The following is a 21255-nucleotide window of genomic DNA, read 5'->3' as shown; positions in this document are numbered from 1 at the left end:
ACAATTATATAAATTATAAATATAAATTTTATTATTTAATATAATGTAAACTATATATAAAATTATATAAATAGAAAAGTTATGGATTCCTACTTTTTAAAAAAATTCATCTCTTCTTTGCCATTTGATTTTTTTCTATGTAAATACCTATTTTCTTAACATTTTGCTGTTGGATAGTTAATGACCTTCTCCACAATTTCTGTGGCCTGTCCTCAACAGTTTAGAGCTTGGTGCTTCACTATGAGTTGCTTAAGGTTAATTCCAGTTGATTGCAACTCTTTTTGCACCTGATTAATTACATTACCTTCACAGCAGAAAAAAGGTAAGTCAGGATAGAAAAACTGCATACAGCTGAGGGCACCATCTCGGCCAATTCTCTTTAAAAAATTGATTTGGCTGCACTGGATCTCCGTTGTAGGCAGCATGAGGGATCTTTAGCTGTGACACTGATCTAGTTCCCTCATCAGGGATCAGACCTTGCCCCTACTCCTGCCCTAGGAGTGGGGAGTCTTAGCCGCTGGACCGCCAGGGAAGTCCTAGCACTGATCCTCTTGTGTCTGCAGTTTTAAAAAATGCAAGTGTACTTCAGAGATTTAAGTTGAAAAAAAATCATCTTTGCTGTTTGCACAGGTTAACTATAGACTCTACTCATTAAAAGACTAATAAGGGAATATTACGAACAGTACCACCACATATCTGACAGCTCAGATGAAATGGACTAACTACTTGAAAGATGTGTGTGTGTTAAGCTGGTTTAGTCATGTCTGACTCTTTGCAACTCCATGGACGTGGCCTGCCAGGCTCCTCTGTCCACGGGGATTCTCCAGGCAAGAACACTGGAGTGGGTTGCCATTTCCTTCTCCAATGCATGAAAGTGAAAAGTGAAAGTGAAGTTGCTCAGTCGTGTCTGACTCTGTTGGACCCCATAGACAGCAGCCCACCAGGCTCCTCCGTCCACGGGATTTTCCAGGCAAGAGTACTGGAGTGGGGTGCCATTGCCTTCTCCAGGGAAGCCCTATAATTCAACACAATTCTCACTCTTATCTACCTGGAGATAGCACCAGATCTCACATGTTAAGAGTTCAGTCTTGGACTTTCTGGGTGGTGCAGTGGGTAAGAATCTGCCTGCTAATGCAGGGTTCAATCCCTGGTCCAGGAATATCCTACATGCCTCAGAGCAACTAAGCCCATGGAGCACAGATTCTGAGCATGCATGCCACAACTACCGAAGCCGATGAACCCTAAGGTCCACAAGCTGCGACTACTGAGCCTGTGCTCCTCAACAAGAGAAACCACCACAGTGAGAAGCCTGAGCATCACAACAAAGAGTAATTTCTGCTCGCTGCAATGAAAAATAAATATTGAAAAAGAAAGGTTCAGTTTTTTTCTTTTTTGGCCACACTGCATGGCTTGTGGGATCTTAGTTTCCTGACCAAGGATTGAACCCAGATGCCCCATAGCGGTGAAAGCACAGAGTCCTAACCACTGGACCACCAGGGAAGTCCACAAAGTTCAGTCTTACATGACTGCCTCTCCCTTCCTTGGCCCCCACGCATGCACACACGAGCACACGTGCACACATGTCAGATGCCAACTGTGAGTCCAAGTTATCAACTGTGCTTCTAACCAACTGGCTAAAGATGGGAGGTTCCAGCAAACCGCTGCTGCCTGCCCCCGCCCCCCCGCAAGTTGGGTTCAATTAACTTGCTAGAGAGCCTCATAGAACTCAGAGCAACATCTTCCTTACTAGACCACTGGTCTGTTGTAAAAAGACGTAACTCAGGAATAGCTAGATAGAAGAGATGCATAGGGGAAGGTATGAGGAAGGGCTCAGAGCTCCCAGGCTCACTCTGAGGGTAACACTCCCCCTAAATCTTCACAGACACTCAATCATTATGGGTTTTTATGGAGGCTTACATACATTGTCATGGGGCTTCCAAGGTGGCACTAGCAGTAAAGAGACCGCCTGACAATGCAGGAGATATAAGAGACGCAGGTTCGACCCCTGGGTCTGGAAGATCCCCTGGAGGAAGAAATGGCAACCCACTTCAGTATTCTTGCCTGGAGAATCCCATGGATGGAGGAGCCTGGTGGGCTGTGGTCCATGGGGTCACAAAGAGTCAGACACAACTGAGCGACTGACACACATACACATCATCACGAAGCAGAGTTCCTCAAAAAACCAAGTTCCTCACCCGAATTTCTGATTAACCTTTCTATGCAAAGCTTTACTCATTTTCTTGACCCATACACGATCCCCCTCAAGATTGAGCAGGATCAGAGAAAAGGGGGGATTGTGACTGAGCAGGACCCTATGAGGGCTTCCCAGGACAGATCCCCACTCTCCTGCCCACCACCTGCCTTGTTTGTAGAAAGCCTTTAGCCTTGGAGGCCTTCCCAGAGCTCGAAAGAACAAATTTAATGGGAAGAGAGAAAAATGCAGAAACAAAGGAAAACAGTTAAGCAAACGAAATAACACTAGCTTACCCATTAAACAAAGTCAAAGACCTTTAGTACCTCCTCAAGGGCTACAGGAAATATTCCTCAAGGGCTACAGGAAGTATTCTGAGTCATATCCCTTGAGCTGTTTCGCAAATGCTGAAATCCCACCAGGTGAAAGTAGTTGACTGGATGCTGACCACAAGCACGTAGACCCCAGATAGGTTGGAACCAGAAATTTGATGATGCTGACCCCCAATTCCCTCACCACCAACCAGTCAGAAGAATGTCCACGAGCTGACCATGCACTCCACAACCCTCCCCACTGCATCTTCAAAAACCGTTCTTTTGAGTACTAGCTGCCTAGAGAACTTGCTTGGCTTTAGAGCAAACGCTGCACTTTCCTTCACTACAACCCTGTGTCAGTAGAGCGACTTTATTGCACCCAGGTGAGCAGACCCAAGTTTGGTTTGGTAACAGTCACAGTTGATTAAATCATTAGCTTTTGGTGATTGATCCAACCTCCAGCCCCTCTCCTCTCCCCAAAGGTCAGGTCGATTGGATGGAAATTCCAACCATCTAATTACTTAGTCACCTTCTCTAGCGCCCAGCTCCCATCCTTAGGTCCTTTCCCAAAAGTCACTTTATTGACAGTAAAAACACCTTATTGCTCTTATCATTTAGGAAATTCCAAGCATTCTAGGAGCTCTGTGCCAGAAATGGGGATGAAGACCAAATACATATTTATTAAAATCACATTAATATATCTATTAAATAAATTGAATTTATTGTTAAAAACCTTCCAGCAATAAAAACTCCAGGTCCAGAGAGCTTTGCTACCAGACATTTGGGGGTGAAATAATACCAGTTCTACACAAAATCTTCTGGGAACCATAAGAGAGAAGACTCCCCAGTTCATTCGATGGAGCCAGTCTTACTGAATCACTAAAGGTAAAGTGCTGAACCAGGTTCGTTTATCTGACGCACAGCCAGCCAAATGCCGAGATGCCGAGGTTTGTGGTAGAGGTAGGATTTATTCACAGAGCAATCAAATGAAGAGAACAAATCTCAGCTCTACCTTCCTCAACGCGAGAGGCTTGGGGTATTTATAAGATGCAGCTGGGAGTGGGGAGCATAAGGAGCATGGAGAAAGGGGATGGAGATAAGCAAATATTCAACAAGCACCATTCTGCACAGCTAACCTCAGGCTTCTTCATGGGATGCATGTCCCAAGAGTGGCAGCAGCTCCAGAGAGTGGCAGCATAGCATGTTCTGAGGCTGAAGCTCTGGGCCTTCTGACCTCAAAAGGTTGCTGGATATGCGCATGTGCCCAGTTGGTCTGTAGGTACTTCCTACCAGTCGTTACCAGCTCTAGCTTGAACTGGAAACAGCTGACTCCAAGTTTCTGAAAAACAACTTGGGCAAACACTTTATTGTTTAGGCTACGTGATGCTTGGAGGACACGCAAGTTTTTGCAGAACCAAAGCAAGCCTACTGTATAGCTCAGGGAACTCTAGTCAAAGCTCTTTGGTGACCTAAATGGAAAGGAAATCCATAAAAGAGGGGATATATGTATATGTATAGCTGCTTCACCTTGCTGTACAGCAGAAACTAACACAACATTGTGAAACAGCCATACTCCAATAACAATGAGTAATAGAAAGAAGATGTGCCGGAACACCATTTCCATATGCAATCACATGCAAAAAAAAAAATCACCCTTGGCCCATTCCTCACACTTCATACAAAAATTAACATGGAATGGGTCACGGACCTAAATGCAAAATGTGAAAAAATGGGGATTCCCTGGTGGTCCAGTGGTTAGGACTCAGCGCTTTCACCACCATGATCCCTGGTCAAGGAAGTAAGATTCTGCAAGCTGTGCAGCCAAAAACAAAAAAAGGGAAAAAGTAAAACTTCGAGAAGAAAGCACAGTAGAGAATCTTTATGACCTTTTGTTATGCACGCTGCTGCTGCTGCTAAGTCACTTCAGTCGTGTCCGACTCTGTGCAACCCCAGAGACGGAAGCCCACCAGGCTCCCCCATCCATGGGATTCTCCAGGCAAGAACACGAGTGGGTTGCCATTTCCTTCTCCAATGCATGAAAGCATAGGAAAACACAATTCATAAAAGAGAAGTGTATCTCATTATAACTGAAAACTTCTGCTCTGCTGAAAACACCGATAAGAGATGAAAAGATATCCTCACTTCCTGAGACCTTGCCTGTTGAGAGAAAGTATTTGCCAATCACATATCTTAGAAAGGTCTTATATATAGAATATATAAAACACTTTCAAAACAATGAGAAGCAACACAATAAAAAAGTGGGCAGAAGATACTTCCCCAAGAAAGATAAACAAGGCTCAAAGAAGGACATGAACAGATGCTCATAGTCATTCAGTTCAGTTCAGTCGCTCAGTCATGTCCGACTCTTTGTGACCCCATGAATCGCAGCACGCCAGGCCTCCCTGTCCATCACCAACTCCCGGAGTTCACCCAACTCATGTCCATAGAGTCGATGATGCCATCCAGCCATCTCATCCTCTGTCGTCCCCTTCTCCTCCTGCCCACAATCCCTCCCAGCATCAGAGTCTTTTCCAATGAGTCAACTCTTTGCATGAGGTGGCCAAAGTACTGGAGTTTCAGCCTTAACATCATTCCTTCCAAAGAAATCCCAGGGCTGATCTCCTTCAGAATGGACTGGTTGGATCTCCTTGCAGTCCAAGGGATTCTCAAGAGTCTTCTCCAACACCACAGTTCAAAAGCATCAATTCTTCGGCACTCAGCCTTCTTCACAGTCCAACTCTCACATCCATACATGACCACAGGAAAAACCATAGCCTTGACTAGACAGACCTTTGTTGGCAAAGTAATGTCTCTGCTTTTCAATATCCTATCTAGGTTGTTCATAACTTTTCTTCCAAGGAGTAAGCATCTTTTAATTTCATGGCTGCAGTCACCATCTGCAGTGATTTTGGAGCCCCCCAAAAAAAGTCTGACACTGTTTCTACTGTTTCCCCATCTATTTGCCATGAAGTGATGGGACCAGATGCCGTGATCTTAGTTTTCTGAATGTTGAGCTTTAAGCCAACTTTTTCACTCTCCTCTTTCACTTTCATCAAGAGGCTTTTTAGTTCCTCTTCACTTTCTGCCATAAGGGTGGTGTCATCTGCATATCTGAGGTTATTGATATTTCTCTGGGCAATCTTGATTCCAGCTTGTGCTTCTTCCAGCCCAGCATTTCTCATGATGTACTCTGCATAGAAGTTAAATCAGCAAAGTGTAAACTAAAACCATGATGGAATACTTCTATATACCTACTAGGATGGCCAACACTCCCCGCCACCAGTCACCCATCTCTGCCAGCTGTACTGGCGAGGATGTAATGCAACTGGAACCCTCCTCAAAAAAAAAAAAAAAAAAAATCAGAAACTGGAACTGCTTGTGAGAGACTGCTGCTGCTGCTCCTGCTGAGTCACTTCAGTCATGTCCAACTCTCTGCAACCCCATAGATGGCAGCCCACCAGCCCACCAGGCTCCCCCATCCCTGGGATTCTCCAGGCAAGAACACTGAGTGGGTTCCCATTTCTTTCTCCAATGCACGAAAGTGAAAAGTGAAAGTGAAGTCGTGTCCGACTCTTTGCGACCCCATGGACTGTGGCCCACCAGGCTCCTCCATCCATGGGATTTTTTCAGGCAACAGTACTGGAGTGGGGTGCCACTACCTTCTTCGAGTGAGAGACTGAATCAACATAAAGGCAATGACCAGAATTGTATAAAGAAACAGAGCCATGACCTACAACCTCTGAAGCAACCAGCCAGAGAAGTCAAACCACAACCTGTGTAGCAATTGGACCCAAACGGTCAAGACTTGGTCAGTAACTGCCAGCTTCCCTATTTTGCCCCTGTTTCCAATTTCAGATGAACCAGAGAAAGACATACTTGCTCCCCTAACCAATCACATAGGATGCCCCGCTTCTATTCAACTCGCCTACAATCTTTCCATGCTAAGAGCTTCCAATCAGGAAATACCTGAAATCTTCCCTTTTTTCCTACCATAAACCTTTTGAACTACCCTGCTTGCCAAACGCGAGTGATAACAGCTGGTTCCCCTGCTATATAGTAAGCTCTGAGTAAACAGCCTGTTTGTTCTCATTTGGGCAATCTTTGTTTATTTCCTCATTGGTGGCAATGCAAAGTGATAACCACTATTTGTAACTGTTGGGGGGTTTCTTATAAAGTTAAACACCCACTTACCATATGATCCAGCAATCTCACTCCTAGGTATTTATCCATGAGGAAATGAGTTCCCATGTGCAAACCTTTATAGTAGTCTTATTTAAAATCACCCATAATATAAACAACCCAATGTTCTTCAAGTGGATAATGGAACCCTGTTTCAGCAAAGGAACAGAGTAGAGGATGATAATTCCAAGCACATCCTAAGTTTCCTGGAAAAAGCCCACTCTGCTAAGGAATGGGGTGTCTACAGAGGCTGGCGAGCGCCAGATGTCGAGGTCTTCTGCCACTAATTACTTCTGGCGCGTTTCTTTGGCCCCAGTGGCTCTAAGTTCACATAAAGCTTCCTGTTGAAACATCCAGTTCGAGATTGTACATTCATTCTCTGAACACTATATGGGTGATTTTAAAGTAATTAACACAACTTCCCTTTATCTTTGAAGTGGATTCCCTGGGACCATAGAGGGTTCTGTGGAATTAGCATCAGTATCCTGGCATCAACCATCTAAGAGTTGGCAGTAGTGGGGAGGGTGTACTCTTTGCTCAGGATCAACGTGTAGCTGGTCACATACAGCACCTTAGTTCATTTTGTTGTGTGTGTGTGTTTATACCACCTTAGTTCAAACTGTCCTGGATAGGTCCTCAAAATGTAGCATGATGATCATTTAGGAACACCCCTATTCCTTACATTCTAGAGGAAATGTCCTCATACCTCAAATTTTCAAGGCCTAGAGAAATCCAAAAGGTTCCCTAAATTTCTGTGGACGTCTTCCACAGAAGACTCAGTTTCGTCTCAGTATAACTCTGGCCTCTGACCCCAACTCCCAGCATGGGGATGGCTCCTGAACAAACTTAGATGCAAAATTCAGTTCACATCAGATCACATCACATCAAGTATTTCAGAACATTTATAGAAGGTCCAGAAGGTTTACTAGAGGAACCACATCACGCAGCACAGAATACTCAGCAATCTCTTTGGCCTTCTGTCCCCTCCTACCTTTCTCCCATGACTGTTAGGAGCAATATTTATAATCAGTTAAGTTACATAGCTGGGTCCCACTTCGATGTAATACTTGTAAAATACAATGGAAACATAGGTTAAGGTCCTGATACTTTCTTCCACAATTTCAGCTGGCCCTACTCTACTTGAGCCTTAGTTTTGGATTTCTGAGCCACAAAGCCTGGGATTGGAAAAGACTCCCATGCATAGATAATGGCTGCGGGAAAAGACAAGCCATGCTGTCCCTTTGATTGTGGCCAATGTGTCACCTGTTGACTGTTTGCCCTAAAACCCTGCTTAGCCCCTGTCTGAATTATCTCAGGTGGGTGACCCTTCTTACTGTGTATGTGTATTAGTTGTTCAGTTGTGTCCAAATCTGAGACCCCATGGACAATAGCTCACCAGGCTCCTCTGTTCATGGAATTCTCCAGGCAAGAATACTAGATCAGGTTGCTGTTTCCTTCTCCAGGGGATCTTCCCAACACAGGGACTGAACCCAGGTCTCCATCATTGCAGGCAGACTCTTTACCATCTGAGCCACCAGAGAAGCCCATCCTTCTTACTACATCCATGTTATTTGTTAACGCTTCGCTGATTGATCAGTTTTCTAATAGCACTTCCATGGACTTGGTTCAGTCTTCTCTTTTTCAACACTTGGAGTTTCATTCTGCAACCAAAGGGATAAACAAGGTTGGTAACTGGTACTAATAAGGGAGAAATAGCTGAGTAAGGGGCTTCCCGGGTAGCTCAACTGGTAAAGAATCCGTCTGCAATGCAGGACATGCAGAAGACATCTTTTAGGACCTAGCTTCAGAAGTCATATGCCATCACTTCCACCATACTCTATTGGTTACAAAGACCAACTCTGATACAATTTGGGAGGAGACTATGCAAAGGCACGAATACCATGAGGTATGGGTCCCTGGGGGCTGCTCTGGAACCCGGCTACCACTGTATGCCCTCTGGCCCCCAATAATTCATATTCTTCCCACATGCCAAGTACACCCATCCCCTCTCAAGGCACCCCAAAATCTAATCTCATTATTGTATCAGCCAGAAGTCCAGTGATGTGAAAGTCACTCAGTTGTGTCCAACTCTCTGCAACCCCATGGACTATACAGTCCATAGAATTCTCCAGGCCAGAATACTGGAGCAGGTACCGTTTCCTTTCTCCAGGGGATTTTCCTAATCCAGGGATTGAACCCAGGTCTCCCACATTGTGGGCGGATCGTTTACCAGCTGAGCCACAAGGGAAGCTCAGGAATCCTGGAGTGGGTAGCCTATCCCTTCTCCAGGGTATCTTCCCACCCCAGGAATCGAACCGGCGTCTTACTGCATTGCACACAGATTCTTAACCAACTGAGCTATCAGGGAAGCCCTGAATTCCAGAATTCCATCATCTAAATCAGGTTCAGGCATGGATGAGGGTTCTCAAGTATATATCCTTAAGCATTGTTTCTCCAGTGAAAGTCCTCTCCTTCTGAAGATCTGTGAACTAAAGAGGAAGTCAACTGCCTCCCCACCTCCCCATCCCCTATACGAGGGTGGAAAAGGCATAGGGTAACCTAGTCATATGCAGAGTACATCATGAGAAACACTGGGCTGGAAGAAGCACAAGCTGGAATCAAGATTGCCCAGAGAAATACCAATAACCTCAGATATGCAGATGACACCACCCTTATGGCAGAAAGTGAAGAGGAACTAAAAAGCCTCTTGATGAAAGTGAAAGAGGAGAGTGAAAAAGTTGGCTTAAAGCTCAACATTCAGAAAACGAAGATCATGGCATCTGGCCCATCACTTCGTGGCAAATAGATGGGGAAACAGTGGAAACAATGTCAGACTTTATTTTTTTGGACTCCAAAATCACTGCAGATGGTGACTGCAGCCATGAAATTAAAAGACGCTTACTCCTTGGAAGGAAAGTTATGAACAACCTAGATAGCATATTGAAAAGCAGAGACATTACTTTGCCAACAAAGGTCTGTCTAGTCAAGGCTATGGTTTTTCCTGTGGTCATGTATGGATGTGAGAGTTGGACTGTGAAGAAAGCTGAGTGCCAAAGAATTGATGCTTTTGAACTGTGGTGTTGGAGAAGACTCTTGAGAATCCCTTGGACTGCAAGGAGATCCAACCAGTCCATTCTAAAGGAGATGAGTCCTGGGTGTTCTTTGGAAGAACTGATGCTAAAGCTGAAACTCCAATACTTTGGTCACCTCATGTGAAGAGTTGACTCACTGGAAAAGACTCTGATGCTGGGAGGGATTGTGGGCAGGAGGAGAAGGGGACGACAGAGGATGAGATGGCTGGATGGCATCACTGACTCTATGGACATGAGTTTGGGTGAACTCCGGGAGTTGGTGATGGACAGGGAGGCCTGCCGTGCTGCAATTCATGGGGTCGCAAAGAGTTGGACACGACTGAGCAACTGAACTGAACTGAACTGAACTGAACCTAGTCATTCCTATTCAAAGGGGGAGGGAAGGATCTCTCTGGTGGTCCAGTGGTTAAGATATCCTTGATCAGGCAATTAGATTCCACATGCAGCAACTAAGTTCATTTTTAAAATTCTAAAAAGAAAAACAAAACAAAAAACCAAAAGTAGGGAAAATGTCCCGGGTTTGCTTTATTCTTTTTAGCTGCGCTGTGCTGCATGTGGGATCTTAGTTCTCACCATCTCTGCAGTTGAAGTTCGGAGTCCAAACCACTGGACCGCCAGGGAAGTCCCTCAATCACACTTTTAATCTGCAAGAAAAGTATTATGTTCGTGCTATTGCTACAGGTAATGAATTTTATCCACTATATTTCAATTTTTCTGAATTTCATTTAGAAAAGAAAACTGGAACTTCAGTTTTGGGGCTTCCCTTATAGCCACACTTGATTATAGTTACTGCTTTTATGATAGCATTTCTCTTATAGCCTTGAATCTTGTTCAAGATTAAATTTTTGAGATTATGAAAATAACTCATGCTTCTCTAAACATTTGAAAAATTCTAAAGTATGTAAAGAATGAAAGTCTCTTCTCCACCTTTTCCCACTCCATAGAAATAATCCTTGCTAATATTTTCATGTCCACCCTTTCAGCTATTTTTCTATGCTTATTGTGGACACACATTATGCTCATCGTTGACAGAGTTTTTAAAGTTTGAGGAAAATGTTTGTCCTTGAAGAGGACACCCCACAAATATCCGTATTTTGCTTAATGCCTGACTTACTAAACATATATCTATAAACAGAACTTTGAAAAATACATTTAATTTTTTAATTTATTTTTTTATTGAAGGATAATTGCTTTACAGAATTTTGTTGTTTTCTGTTAAACCTCAACATGAATCAGTCATAGGTATACATATATCCACTCCCTTTTGAACCTCCCTCCCATCTGCCACCCCATCCCATTCACATTTTAATATTTAAACATTGACTGCAGAGTTGATTAAATTTCCTTAAAAAAAATCTAAACTGCAATTACAAATTTAATATGATGATTCTTTTGAACACACTTTAAATAGTACAGAAAAGAATCACAAAGGCAATGATTAAAAGATTGTCATTATATCTATTTTCGAACACCAATATCATGGATTTAATTACTTCATTGGTTTTCTTTGTTCTTGTTTTTTTCTAGGAATAAGATACTTTCTTAAGGTTGTTAAAATACTTCAGATATTTTCTTGGTGTTAATGAAATTTTGCCAGATTCCCTCATTCCTTCTGAAGAATATTGTCTCAGATCCTCAAATGCACTGAGACTACAGAATCTCAGGCTTCTCAGCAGGTTGATTCACGCTTGGGCCTCTGAAGCTTGTTTCTCCCAAGGAGCTATCTTTGCTCCAGTAAAACTTCTCCTGTTACCTCAAAATTTCATTTTCTATATAACTTTTTAATTTCCGCAATCTCTTTCTCCTCTGAAATGATGGATTCCTTTAGTTTCACTTGGCCAGTCTGGAACTCCTGATTTTGTCATTATGATAAATTGACTTATGTATGCACCACTATTATCTTGTTCTGGTTAAGAGGGCGTCTAGTGCATTCATATCCTGGAAGAGGAGGGATGTGTTTGCTTCTCTTTAGGGCATGTGGCTAACTCAGCATCTCAGGACCCTCTTTCTCCTTGGTCACAGAGTGTGAGTGCCAGTGTTGGTTAACTGGTTGGACCTCCTTTCTGCCTGGTTATCCTGGGCAGCCAGATGGGCTGCTCTGTCTTTCCTGTTCTTGGAACAGTTCTTATTCTTTTCCTGGGACTACTTGGCACACAAATGCTGTGATGACCACATCTCCTTGCCCTTTCCATCTTCCCTTGCAACCTTAACCACGACCCCTAGCAGAGGTGAGCCAACTTGGGAGGCACGCATGTTCGTGAGTTTGTGTGTGTGTGTGTTTAGATGGAGGGGGCTTCCAGCCACATCATCTGTCTGCTGGGCCATACATCGATTCCTTCTTCTTGCAGGTTTTCTGCCCAAATTCTCATCTGCTTGAGCCTACCATCTTCCTCCCACCAAGATACTGGTTTGCGCGCCCTACACTCCCCCCGCCCCCTGCCAGGGCCCCGCCTTCTCGAGATCAGGGCTTAGCTCTGGGAGGCGCGGAGCTGGGGGCCCCAGAGCGTGGCCAGACCGGGCTGGTTGGAGATCTGCCACCCACACCCTGAACTGCGCAAGGCTTTGGAAGGGCGGGGTCTCGCGCCCCGTTATTTGGCGTTCTCTCTTCTTCCCCCTCAGTAGGGGGGAAACGTCTTTGGGCAAGATGGGTCTCTACCGCGTCCGCGTGTCCACCGGGTCCTCGTTCTGCGCGGGCTCCAATAACCAGGTGCACCTGTGGCTGGTCGGCGAGCACGGGGAGGCGGCGCTCGGGTGGCGCCTGCGGCCGGCGAGGGGCAAGGTGAGCTGGCCAGAGCCGGGCGGGGTGCGCTGCGCCCCTGGCCCCCAGGCCCGCGAGTCCCCGAGAAGAGACGCGCCCCAGATGGCCTCCAGCTTTCCCCGGCGGCTCCTGGCGCACGCCCCCAGCCCGGAGAGAGCTCGGAGGCCGCTGGGTAAAGCGCTTTAGTGCGGGACGCGGCACACAGCAAGTGCTCAATAAGTGTTCTTCTGCCCGGCCTGCTTGGAATTGGGATAGTCCCGTGGTTCTTCAGAACTCGGTCTTTTCCGGAAACTCCGGGGTCCTTGGAGCGGACATCGGTCTCCTGTTTCCTCTTCTTAGAAGCTGCTATTTCAGATTTTCTGTAAGGTTGCTAGATCTCCGACCTTGCAGGTTTTATCTCCGGGATGGAGCGGGAATGGGGACGCGGGAAGCGGGGGAGAACGGAAGAAGCCGCCTGAGAGCACTCTTATTTCCCGGCCCACCCTCTTTCCCATCACATGTACCTGGTATTCGCCCCTGTTACGTTTTGCCTCCGCCGATTCCCAGATTTCCATCTCCCACCCGGCTCTCCCCAAGACCCCCAGACCCGACGTTTATCCCATGGACGCTTCAGAGAACCGTGCTCACGTGAGGTCCTCCCCTCCTCCCACCTCCCAAACCGGTCCTCTTTTCTCCCAGGTGCACTCGCGCCTCCGCCTCTTTTCGCCTGCGTCTAACCAAAAATCCAGCGTAGTCCAGTTCATCTCTGAGACATTTCTCGAATCCGTGCCCTGATGTCCATCCCACTCTGACGGCCAGTGTCCCCTCGAGCCTACTACATCACCTTCTTCCTCTTCGCCCGCCTCATTGCTCCAGCTCCAAGCCCTTCTGCAGTCAGCGATTTCTTCCCAATACATTCCCACCCTTAAAACATCCCCCCAGGGCTTCCCTGGGGGACCAGTGGTAAAGAATCCACCTGCTAATGCAGGAGCTTTGGCTTCCATCCTTGGTCTGGGAAGATCCCACATGCCTCCGAGCAACTAAGGCCCTGCGCCACATCTATGGAGTCTGTGCTCCAGAGCCGGAGAGCCACAAGTGCTGAGCCCACGGCCCTGGTGACAGGGTAGGGGGACGCGGTAACTGTCTGGTCACCAGTGAGCTCGCCCAGGGCGCAGCCCAGTGCTCCACACAATCAGGGATTTCGGGGAGTCATGCCCCTCTCCATCTTTTGTCCCCCACCTCACCCGGGGCTGAGGAATTCTATAACCGAGAATGGGGTCGTGGAGCCAACTGCTTGGTGCTCGCGCCCGCTTCCTCTCTGGCTCTTTTTGCGCCGCTTTGCCAGAGGCCCAGAGGGAAGGGCATCCAGGGCTCATCCGAGGATCCCTTCCAGAAAGCCCCGCTTGCTGATCCTCTTTTGTCTCCGGCAGGAGGTGGAATTCCAGGTGGACGTGTCCGAGTACCTGGGGCGGCTGCTGTTCGTGAAATTGCGCAAACGGCACTTCCTCTCGGATGATGCGTGGTTCTGCAACTGGATCTCCGTGCAGGGCCCCGGGGCCAGTGGGAACGAGTTCAGGTTCCCGTGCTATCGCTGGGTGGAGGGCGATGGCATCCTGAGCCTGCCCGAGGGCACCGGTGAGCCGCGGGGGGCTTGGGAGTGTAAGACGCCTGGGGCTGGAGAGAAGTTAAGGGGGAGGAGAGAAGGGAGCTGGCCTTTGGGGTCACAGAAGAGGCAGGATGCAGTAGCTGGCACAGGGCAGTGGAGGCTGGGAGAGGGCAGAGATGCTGAAGGGTCAGGGGCCAGCCACAAGGGTGGGCTGAGGGTCCCCTGGCAGGGACAGGGGAGAGGCTCTCAGGAGGAGCCTTATAGCCAGTGCCCTTCTCCTCACTTTCAGGTCGCACTGTGGTCGATGACCCTCAAGGTCTGTTCAAGAAACACAGGGAAGAGGAGCTGGCAGAGAGAAGGAAGCTGTACCGGTCAGCCCCACCCCTGCCTCCTGGCCCCACCCGGGAGCTGCCGACCCTTCCCCAGTACCAATGCCTGGTTTCTTTTCCACTGCAGGTGGGGTAACTGGAAGGACGGGTTAATTCTGAATATAGCTGGGGCCACAATAAATGACCTTCCTGTAGATGAGAGATTTCTAGAGGACAAAAGAATTGACTTTGAGGCCTCACTGACCAAGGGGTAAGAACAAGGCAGGCCGAGTGACAGGGATGTTTCCTGGTCCAGTGGTCAGTCCAGGCTTGTGGACTTCACAGGGCTGGACCAGCCCAAGAGGGCTGTATGGGGTTGTAAAGTTGGATTCTGAGAATAACAAACTCTTCACCATCCTTCCTCAAAGGCTGGCAGACCTAGCCATCAAAGACTCTTTAAACATTCTGACTTGCTGGAAAAGTCTGGATGACTTCAACAGGATTTTCTGGTGTGGCCAGAGCAAGCTGGCTGGTTAGTACCCCTACCCCAGTATTTATCCCAAGACCCTTACTCCCAGATACTACCCATTCTAGGGAACCAGGGATGGGAGACCAGAGGCCTGGTAGGCTAGGGTCAAGTGGGAATGGTTCGGTGGGGGTTGGAAGGACCAGGAGCTCAGATCCCACAGCAAGCTCCGCAAATGCCATCCCCAGAGCGGGTGCGGGATTCCTGGAAGGAGGATGCCTTATTTGGGTACCAGTTTCTCAACGGCACCAACCCCATGTTGCTGAGACGCTCCGTTCGCCTTCCTGCCCGCCTGGAGTTTCCTCCAGGGATGGGGGAGCTGCAGGCCGAGCTGGAGAAGGAGCTCCAGGTGAGCACAGAAGAGCCCTCAGGAGACGGCACAGAGGAATGGGGGTGGGGTCAGCATTTGTGCTGCCGTAGGGTCCACTGTGGACCCAGCATGCTGCCAGATGGCAAGACGGAATTCCACAGTAGAAATCTTGACTGATCCTGGGGTGACCCTCCATGACTCTCCTCTCCTAATGAGAATAGCATGCTGTGGAGGGAGAGAATGTGATGGGTGACAAAGTCAAAATGAAGACCTATAACTGGGGATTTAGGGAGAGTGTGGAATAAGAGAATCAGGATCAGGGCTGGGGTTTTTGATGGGGTCAGCACGGAACAATTCAGAGAGAAAACTCAGGCGACTTTACTAGTGGTTCAGTGGTAAAGAACCCTTCTTCCAATGCAGGGGACGTGTGTTCAAACCTTGGTCAGGGAACTAAGAAATCACTTGCTGTGATGCAACTAAGCCTGCATGCTGCAACTAGAGAAAGCCCAGGTGCTGCAAGGAAGAGCCTTAGTGTTAATGAGTATTAAGAGCCTTAGAGTTACCCAGCACAGCTCCCACCAAATAACAGTGTATTTGAAAAAAAGAGAAAACTCATGAGATTTTGGGTGAGACAGACTTGAGCTTGAATCTTGGCTCTGCTGTTTTATAAGCTGTGTGACTTCAGGCAGCATATCTATCCTCTCTGATCATCGGTTTCCTCTTTCATAAACCTGGGGCTAATTCAAGTGCACCTAAGAATTATATGAGGCCGTAAGTACAGGAACCATTACCCAGTATTAAATAGGTGATGGAAACAAGTTAGTTCTTTCTTCCTTCGGGGAATCAAGGCAGGAAGAGATGCCTTATGTTGATGTAGCCCTTGCTCTCTGCCCCCATCCAGCAAGGCACGCTATTTGAAGCTGACTTCTCCTTGCTGGATGGGATCAAGGCCAACGTCATCCTGTGTACCCAGCAGTATGTGGCTGCCCCTCTGGTTATGCTGAAACTGCAGCCCGATGGGAAACTCTTACCCATGGCCATCCAGGTGAGAGAACCCAGGCTGTAGGGGAGTGGTAGCGGTCAGATAGAGAATGCTAAGTGACTTTGGAGAGAGAGGGAAGCGTTTAAACATGCAAGGGGCATGGGAGTCTGCTGTGCACTGGCCCTCACCCCTCCCTTCCCCCCACTCTTGTCCCTGCTCCAGCTCCAACTGCCACACAAGGGGTCCCCACCACCACCGCTTTTCCTGCCCACGGATCCCCCGATGACCTGGCTCCTGGCCAAATGCTGGGTCCGGAGCTCTGACTTCCAGCTTCACGAGCTGCACTCTCATCTCCTGAGGGGACACTTGGTGGCTGAGGTCATCGCTGTGGCCACCATGAGGTGCCTTCCGTCTATACATCCTATGTTCAAGGTAACACTTTAAACCGCCTCCCCCTGCCCCAAACTCTCTACCCCACAGTGAGGTTCCATCTCTGGAGGCACCTTTTCCATGGAGTCTCAGCGTTTGGGGAGAAAACCAATAAAAGACAAGTGAACAAGACGTGAGAGCGTGGCTTGCTCTGCATTTTTAACGATATCACTTGTGAGGAGATAAAAGTGACTCCCTAATGGGGTGGGGAGTGGTGGGAGGGTGAAGGGTGGGGAGTGAGAAATCTTACACTTCTTATGTATAAAGCACAGTTACATATACAGTATATAAACAGAATACACAAATGACTGAGGATTCCCTCAAAAAGAGGGGACCGTGCAAATAATATAGAAGACTTTTTCCAGTCAGTTTTGAAGGGTTCTCAAATAGTAGTAACACAGAGGCCAGTTACAGGGGCTCAGGTCAACAAGAGCAGCCTGGCTTATTACAGTTAGAACAGGGTGTTCATCCATTAACTTTTCTTGAGAGCCTCTGACGTGGCAAAAAAAAAAAAAAAAAGGCATTCTAGATGCCAGTGCTAAGCAAGACAGGCAAGGTCCTAGTCTTTGGGGGTTGTCATTTCCATTAAGGGCTAACAGACAGTATCGTAATAGATCAGCTGTGATGAGTCCACTGCGGAGAATCAGAGCAGGGTGATGCGATAGTGAGTTAGGACTGAGTGGTTGGGAAATGCTCCTTTAAGGAAGTGGAAGAAAGAATGAAATTATATGGATGGACTTCCCTGGTGGTCCAGTGATTAAGAATCCCTCTGCCAGTGCAGGGAACATGGGTTCAATTATTGGTTCAGGAAGATGCTGAGGAGTAAGCCCGTGGGCCATGACTACTGAGACCACATGCCCAGAGCTCATGCCCCACAACAAGAGAAGCCATCACAGTGAGCAGTCCTGCTCCCCAAAAGAGAGTAGCTCCCCTTTGCCTCAACTAATGAAAGCCTGAGTGCAGCCAGGAAGACCCAGTGCAGCCAAAAATCAATAAATAATAAAAAGGGAGCCAGTCATAGGATGAGGAAGGGGCATATTGCTCTAGGCAGAGGAACAAACAGTTCCTGAGGCAGGAACAAGCTTGGTGTGTTTGAAGGACAGAAAGAAAGTGAATGTAATGGACAAAGGGGAGGGAACTGGGTGAAGTTCTGGAGGTAGTAGATTAGATCATGTTCTGGGGGAGGCAAAAAATCTTATTTTTTGTATAAAGGACATACATACATAAAGTACATTACAGATGGCATATCTGTAGCACTAAATGTCATGGGGCAGGTGAGAGTACAAAAAAAAAAAATCTCAGAAGCCTCCTTAGAAAAATGATAATGAAAAAACAGTGGAGAAACATTCAGCTAGACCTTGAATGGTCTTACATGAAGAGAAAAGGAGAATGGCTTCCTTCAATCATCAAAGAACATTATTGTCGAGAGGCTACTGGACTTCAGTCTGCTTTTCCTGAAGACTTGGCACCTTTCCTGCTTTTCAGTCCATATTTCCTTCAGGGACCAGCCACAGCTGTCTTCTGACCCTGCCCTTCCCTGTTCCTCTCCCTCCAGCTTCTCATTCCGCACCTGCGATACACCATGGAAATTAACATCCGGGCCAGGACTGGGCTGGTCTCTGACTCGGGAGTCTTCGACCAGGTACGAGGAGAGAAGTGGGATTCACGCTCCCTCTGGCCTGAGGGCAGGTGGATTTGCCTGACCACGCTGTCTTTGCTCCTCAGGTGGTGAGCACAGGTGGGGGCGGCCATGTGGAGCTGCTCCAGCGAGCAGGAGCCTTTCTAACCTATAGCTCCTTCTGTCCCCCTGATGACCTGGCTGACCGGGGGCTCCTGGGAGTCAAGTCTTCTTTCTATGCCCAAGATGCCCTGAGGCTCTGGGAAATTCTCTCTCGGTGAGGTGGGAGGAAGGCAGGGCTGGTGGTGGGGGGAGGCTGGGAGAAGAGGAGGTCTGTGCCCCAGCAAGGGGGCTGCGGGCCCTGGCCTGTCCACATAGGTAAGGACCGTAAAGGGCCTGTGGGCTCCATGTCATCAGCCTCCACTCTCCCGCCCTGACCCCTCCACTGGCAGCTACGTGGAGGGGATTGTGAGTCTCCACTATAAGACGGACGAGTCTGTGAGAGACGACATTGAGCTGCAGGCCTGGTGTCGAGATATCACTGAGATTGGGCTGCTGGGTGCCCAGGACCGAGGTAGGATGAGCCCCAAGACTCCAACATGTGACTCTTCCCTAGAACTTCCCCAGAATCTTCTCTACTTCTATGGAACCTCCAGAAGCATTTCCAACTCCTATGAACACACCCAAAGCTTTCCCAGACTCCTTTTCCTCTCAGCTAGAGGCAGGTCTCCATCCTGTGCAGGGGGAGCCCCTCTAGGTCCCAGATGCAGTGGGACCAGTGGTTGCTCTCCGAGAAAAAACAACAAAACAAAGAGCCCTGATTTGTAGCATTTGCCCATCCCCATGGTGTAAATAGTCCCATCGTGGCTACCAGGGTGATGTCATTTGGCCTGCTTAATACTTGAACATTTGACATCCTTGGTCCCTGTGAGCCAGTGTGAGCTGCACTAGCACCCCACTGAGTGGGACCCTCCCCAAAATCTCCCTGCTTCCACCACCCCAACCCACACTCAAGTCACTCCCCACCATGGTTGCTGAGAGCCCTTGGTCTCCTTCTCACCTCTCGTTCTCCTCCTCAGTTCCTATGAGCTCTGCCTCTAGCCTTGGCCTCCCAGTTTCTAACTCTCCGTATCCACTGCAGGGTTTCCCGTCACCCTACAGTCCAAGGACCAGCTTTGCCACTTTGTGACCATGTGTATCTTCACCTGCACTGGTCAGCACTCCTCCACTCACCTGGGCCAGGTACTTATCACAGAGGGCCAGCTGGGCATTTGTGCCTGGAGTGGGGAAGGCGGCCATGTGCAGGTGGCCTAAGGGATTCTCATGCTTAGCAGACAGTGAGTTTAGATATTTGCCCTCTATAGCTGGACTGGTACTCTTGGGTCCCTAACGCACCCTGCACAATGCGGCTGCCCCCACCGACCACCAAGGATGTGACACTGGAGAAAGTGATGGCAACACTGCCGAACTTCCATCAGGCTTCTCTCCAGATGTCCATCACTTGGCAACTGGGCAGACGCCAGCCCATCATGGTGAGAGCTAGGCGCCGGGTCCTGAGGAAGGGGGCAGGTACAGGGAGGTGTGACACTCCAAACTGAGGGGCAGTAAAGCTCTCAACTGCCTTTTCTCTCTATCCCAGGTGGCTCTGGGTCAGCATGAGGAAGAGTACTTCTCAGGCCCTGAGCCCAAGGCTGTGCTAAAGAAGTTCAGGGAGGAGCTGGCTGCCCTGGAAAAAGACATAGAGATCCGGAATGCCCAGCTGGACTGGCCCTACGAATACCTGCGGCCCAGCCTGGTGGAAAACAGCGTGGCCATATGAGCACCCCCAGCCGTGGGTTGTTTCAGCCCTCTTCCTCCAACCCCATCCTCTTCCCAACTTCCATCTTCTCCCAAATCACCTTTCCACTGTCCACACCCACTGTAAACAAATCTGACTTTAGATACACCACCTAGGGAAGTCATTCCATTTCTTCCTCTCCGCCCCCGTCCTTCCTCCTTGATCATTCAGATCTCCCATTGAGCAGGTAATAGCCACATTTATACAAACAGTTTCAAGAATAGAATAGGGTATAATACATATTACTCTATACCTTTAGAATCAAGTATGACTTTGAACCTAAATTGAGTTTAATGACAAGAAAAATGGCATTTTAGACTAAGGAAAGAAAAGAATTTAGTCCAAACTCCTAAATCAAGGGCTTCCCCGGTGGCTCAGTGGTAAAGAATCCACCGGCAATGCAGGAGATGCAGGTTTGATCCCTGGGTGAGGAAGATCCCCTGGAGGAGGGCATGGTAACCTACTCCAGTAGTCTTGCCTGGAGAATCCCATGGACAGAGCCTGGAGGGCTATGGTCCATTGGGTCACAAAGAGTTGGACACATCTATAGTGACTAAACATGCACACACACATCCTAAGTCAAATACTGGCAGAAGAATATACAGCATAACTTTCTAACTGGGTGGGATTCACCACGTGTCCTGAAACCAGACACAACACGAAGCAATTAACATTAACACAGCAGTTCTCACAATTTTCATTTCATGACTCACTCAGTTAGAAAATGATCAATGGAAGGAAACTGGTTAAATGACAGAAACTGCTCTCAGTTGGAGGTATCTGGCCTCAGTGTTTTTCCCAAAGGATCCTTATCTGTAACCCATTTGCACTTCATCAGTTGAGAAGCACCAAATAAAAATGATTAGCTGGAAAAGTACTAAAAATCTCATTATTTTAACAAGCGACAACAAAGGAGTCAGTAAAATCCAACTTCTGTATCTGATTAAAATTTTGGAAAAATAAACTAGGAAGTTTGATTTCTTAATATGATTGTCTGGATATTTTAAAATAGAAACTAACAGTAAACACAAGCCAGAAGTGTTTCCTTTACAGTACGATCAAAGTTGCTTCTTGCTTCTGATTCTGTTTAGTTTGGCAGAAGACATATGGGTGAAGCTGGGTCTGA

The 21255-nt window shown here is 47.7% G+C and overlaps 1 protein-coding gene and 1 long non-coding RNA gene across 10 annotated transcripts in view; one reads left to right on the top strand and one right to left on the bottom strand.

Annotated features, from left to right (window-relative positions):
- Positions 1-21255, bottom strand: part of LOC147352186 (uncharacterized) — a 139897-nt gene that overhangs the window by 22233 nt on the left and 96409 nt on the right. For 4 of the 9 annotated variants that reach the window (XR_015147979.1, XR_015147986.1, XR_015147999.1 and 1 more), the window contains one exon: positions 8081-8345. This is a non-coding gene — a long non-coding RNA (uncharacterized LOC147352186). Of the gene's footprint in view, positions 1-3205; positions 5696-8080; positions 8346-21255 lie in introns of those variants that run through there. The other 5 variants (XR_015147987.1, XR_015147992.1, XR_015147995.1 and 2 more) reach the window with 2 other exon arrangements.
- On the top strand, positions 12097-21013 carry LOC147352192 (polyunsaturated fatty acid lipoxygenase ALOX15). The gene is made up of 14 exons (XM_086359332.1): positions 12097-12555; positions 13944-14148; positions 14409-14490; positions 14576-14698; positions 14856-14959; positions 15142-15302; positions 16165-16308; positions 16468-16677; positions 18230-18316; positions 18400-18569; positions 18745-18866; positions 19434-19534; positions 19657-19824; positions 19932-21013. Exons 1-14 carry the CDS (start codon positions 12421-12423, stop codon positions 20109-20111), a joined length of 1992 nt encoding a protein of 663 aa, XP_086215458.1. The 5' UTR covers positions 12097-12420; the 3' UTR covers positions 20112-21013.

The sequence above is a fragment of the Bos grunniens genome, chromosome 19, assembly GCF_055505025.1.
Source record: "Bos grunniens cultivar Pamir isolate PY7600 chromosome 19, Bosgru_T2T1.0, whole genome shotgun sequence".
Taxonomy (NCBI): Eukaryota; Metazoa; Chordata; class Mammalia; order Artiodactyla; family Bovidae; genus Bos; species Bos grunniens.
This window is presented reverse-complemented; position numbering and strand designations above follow the sequence as displayed.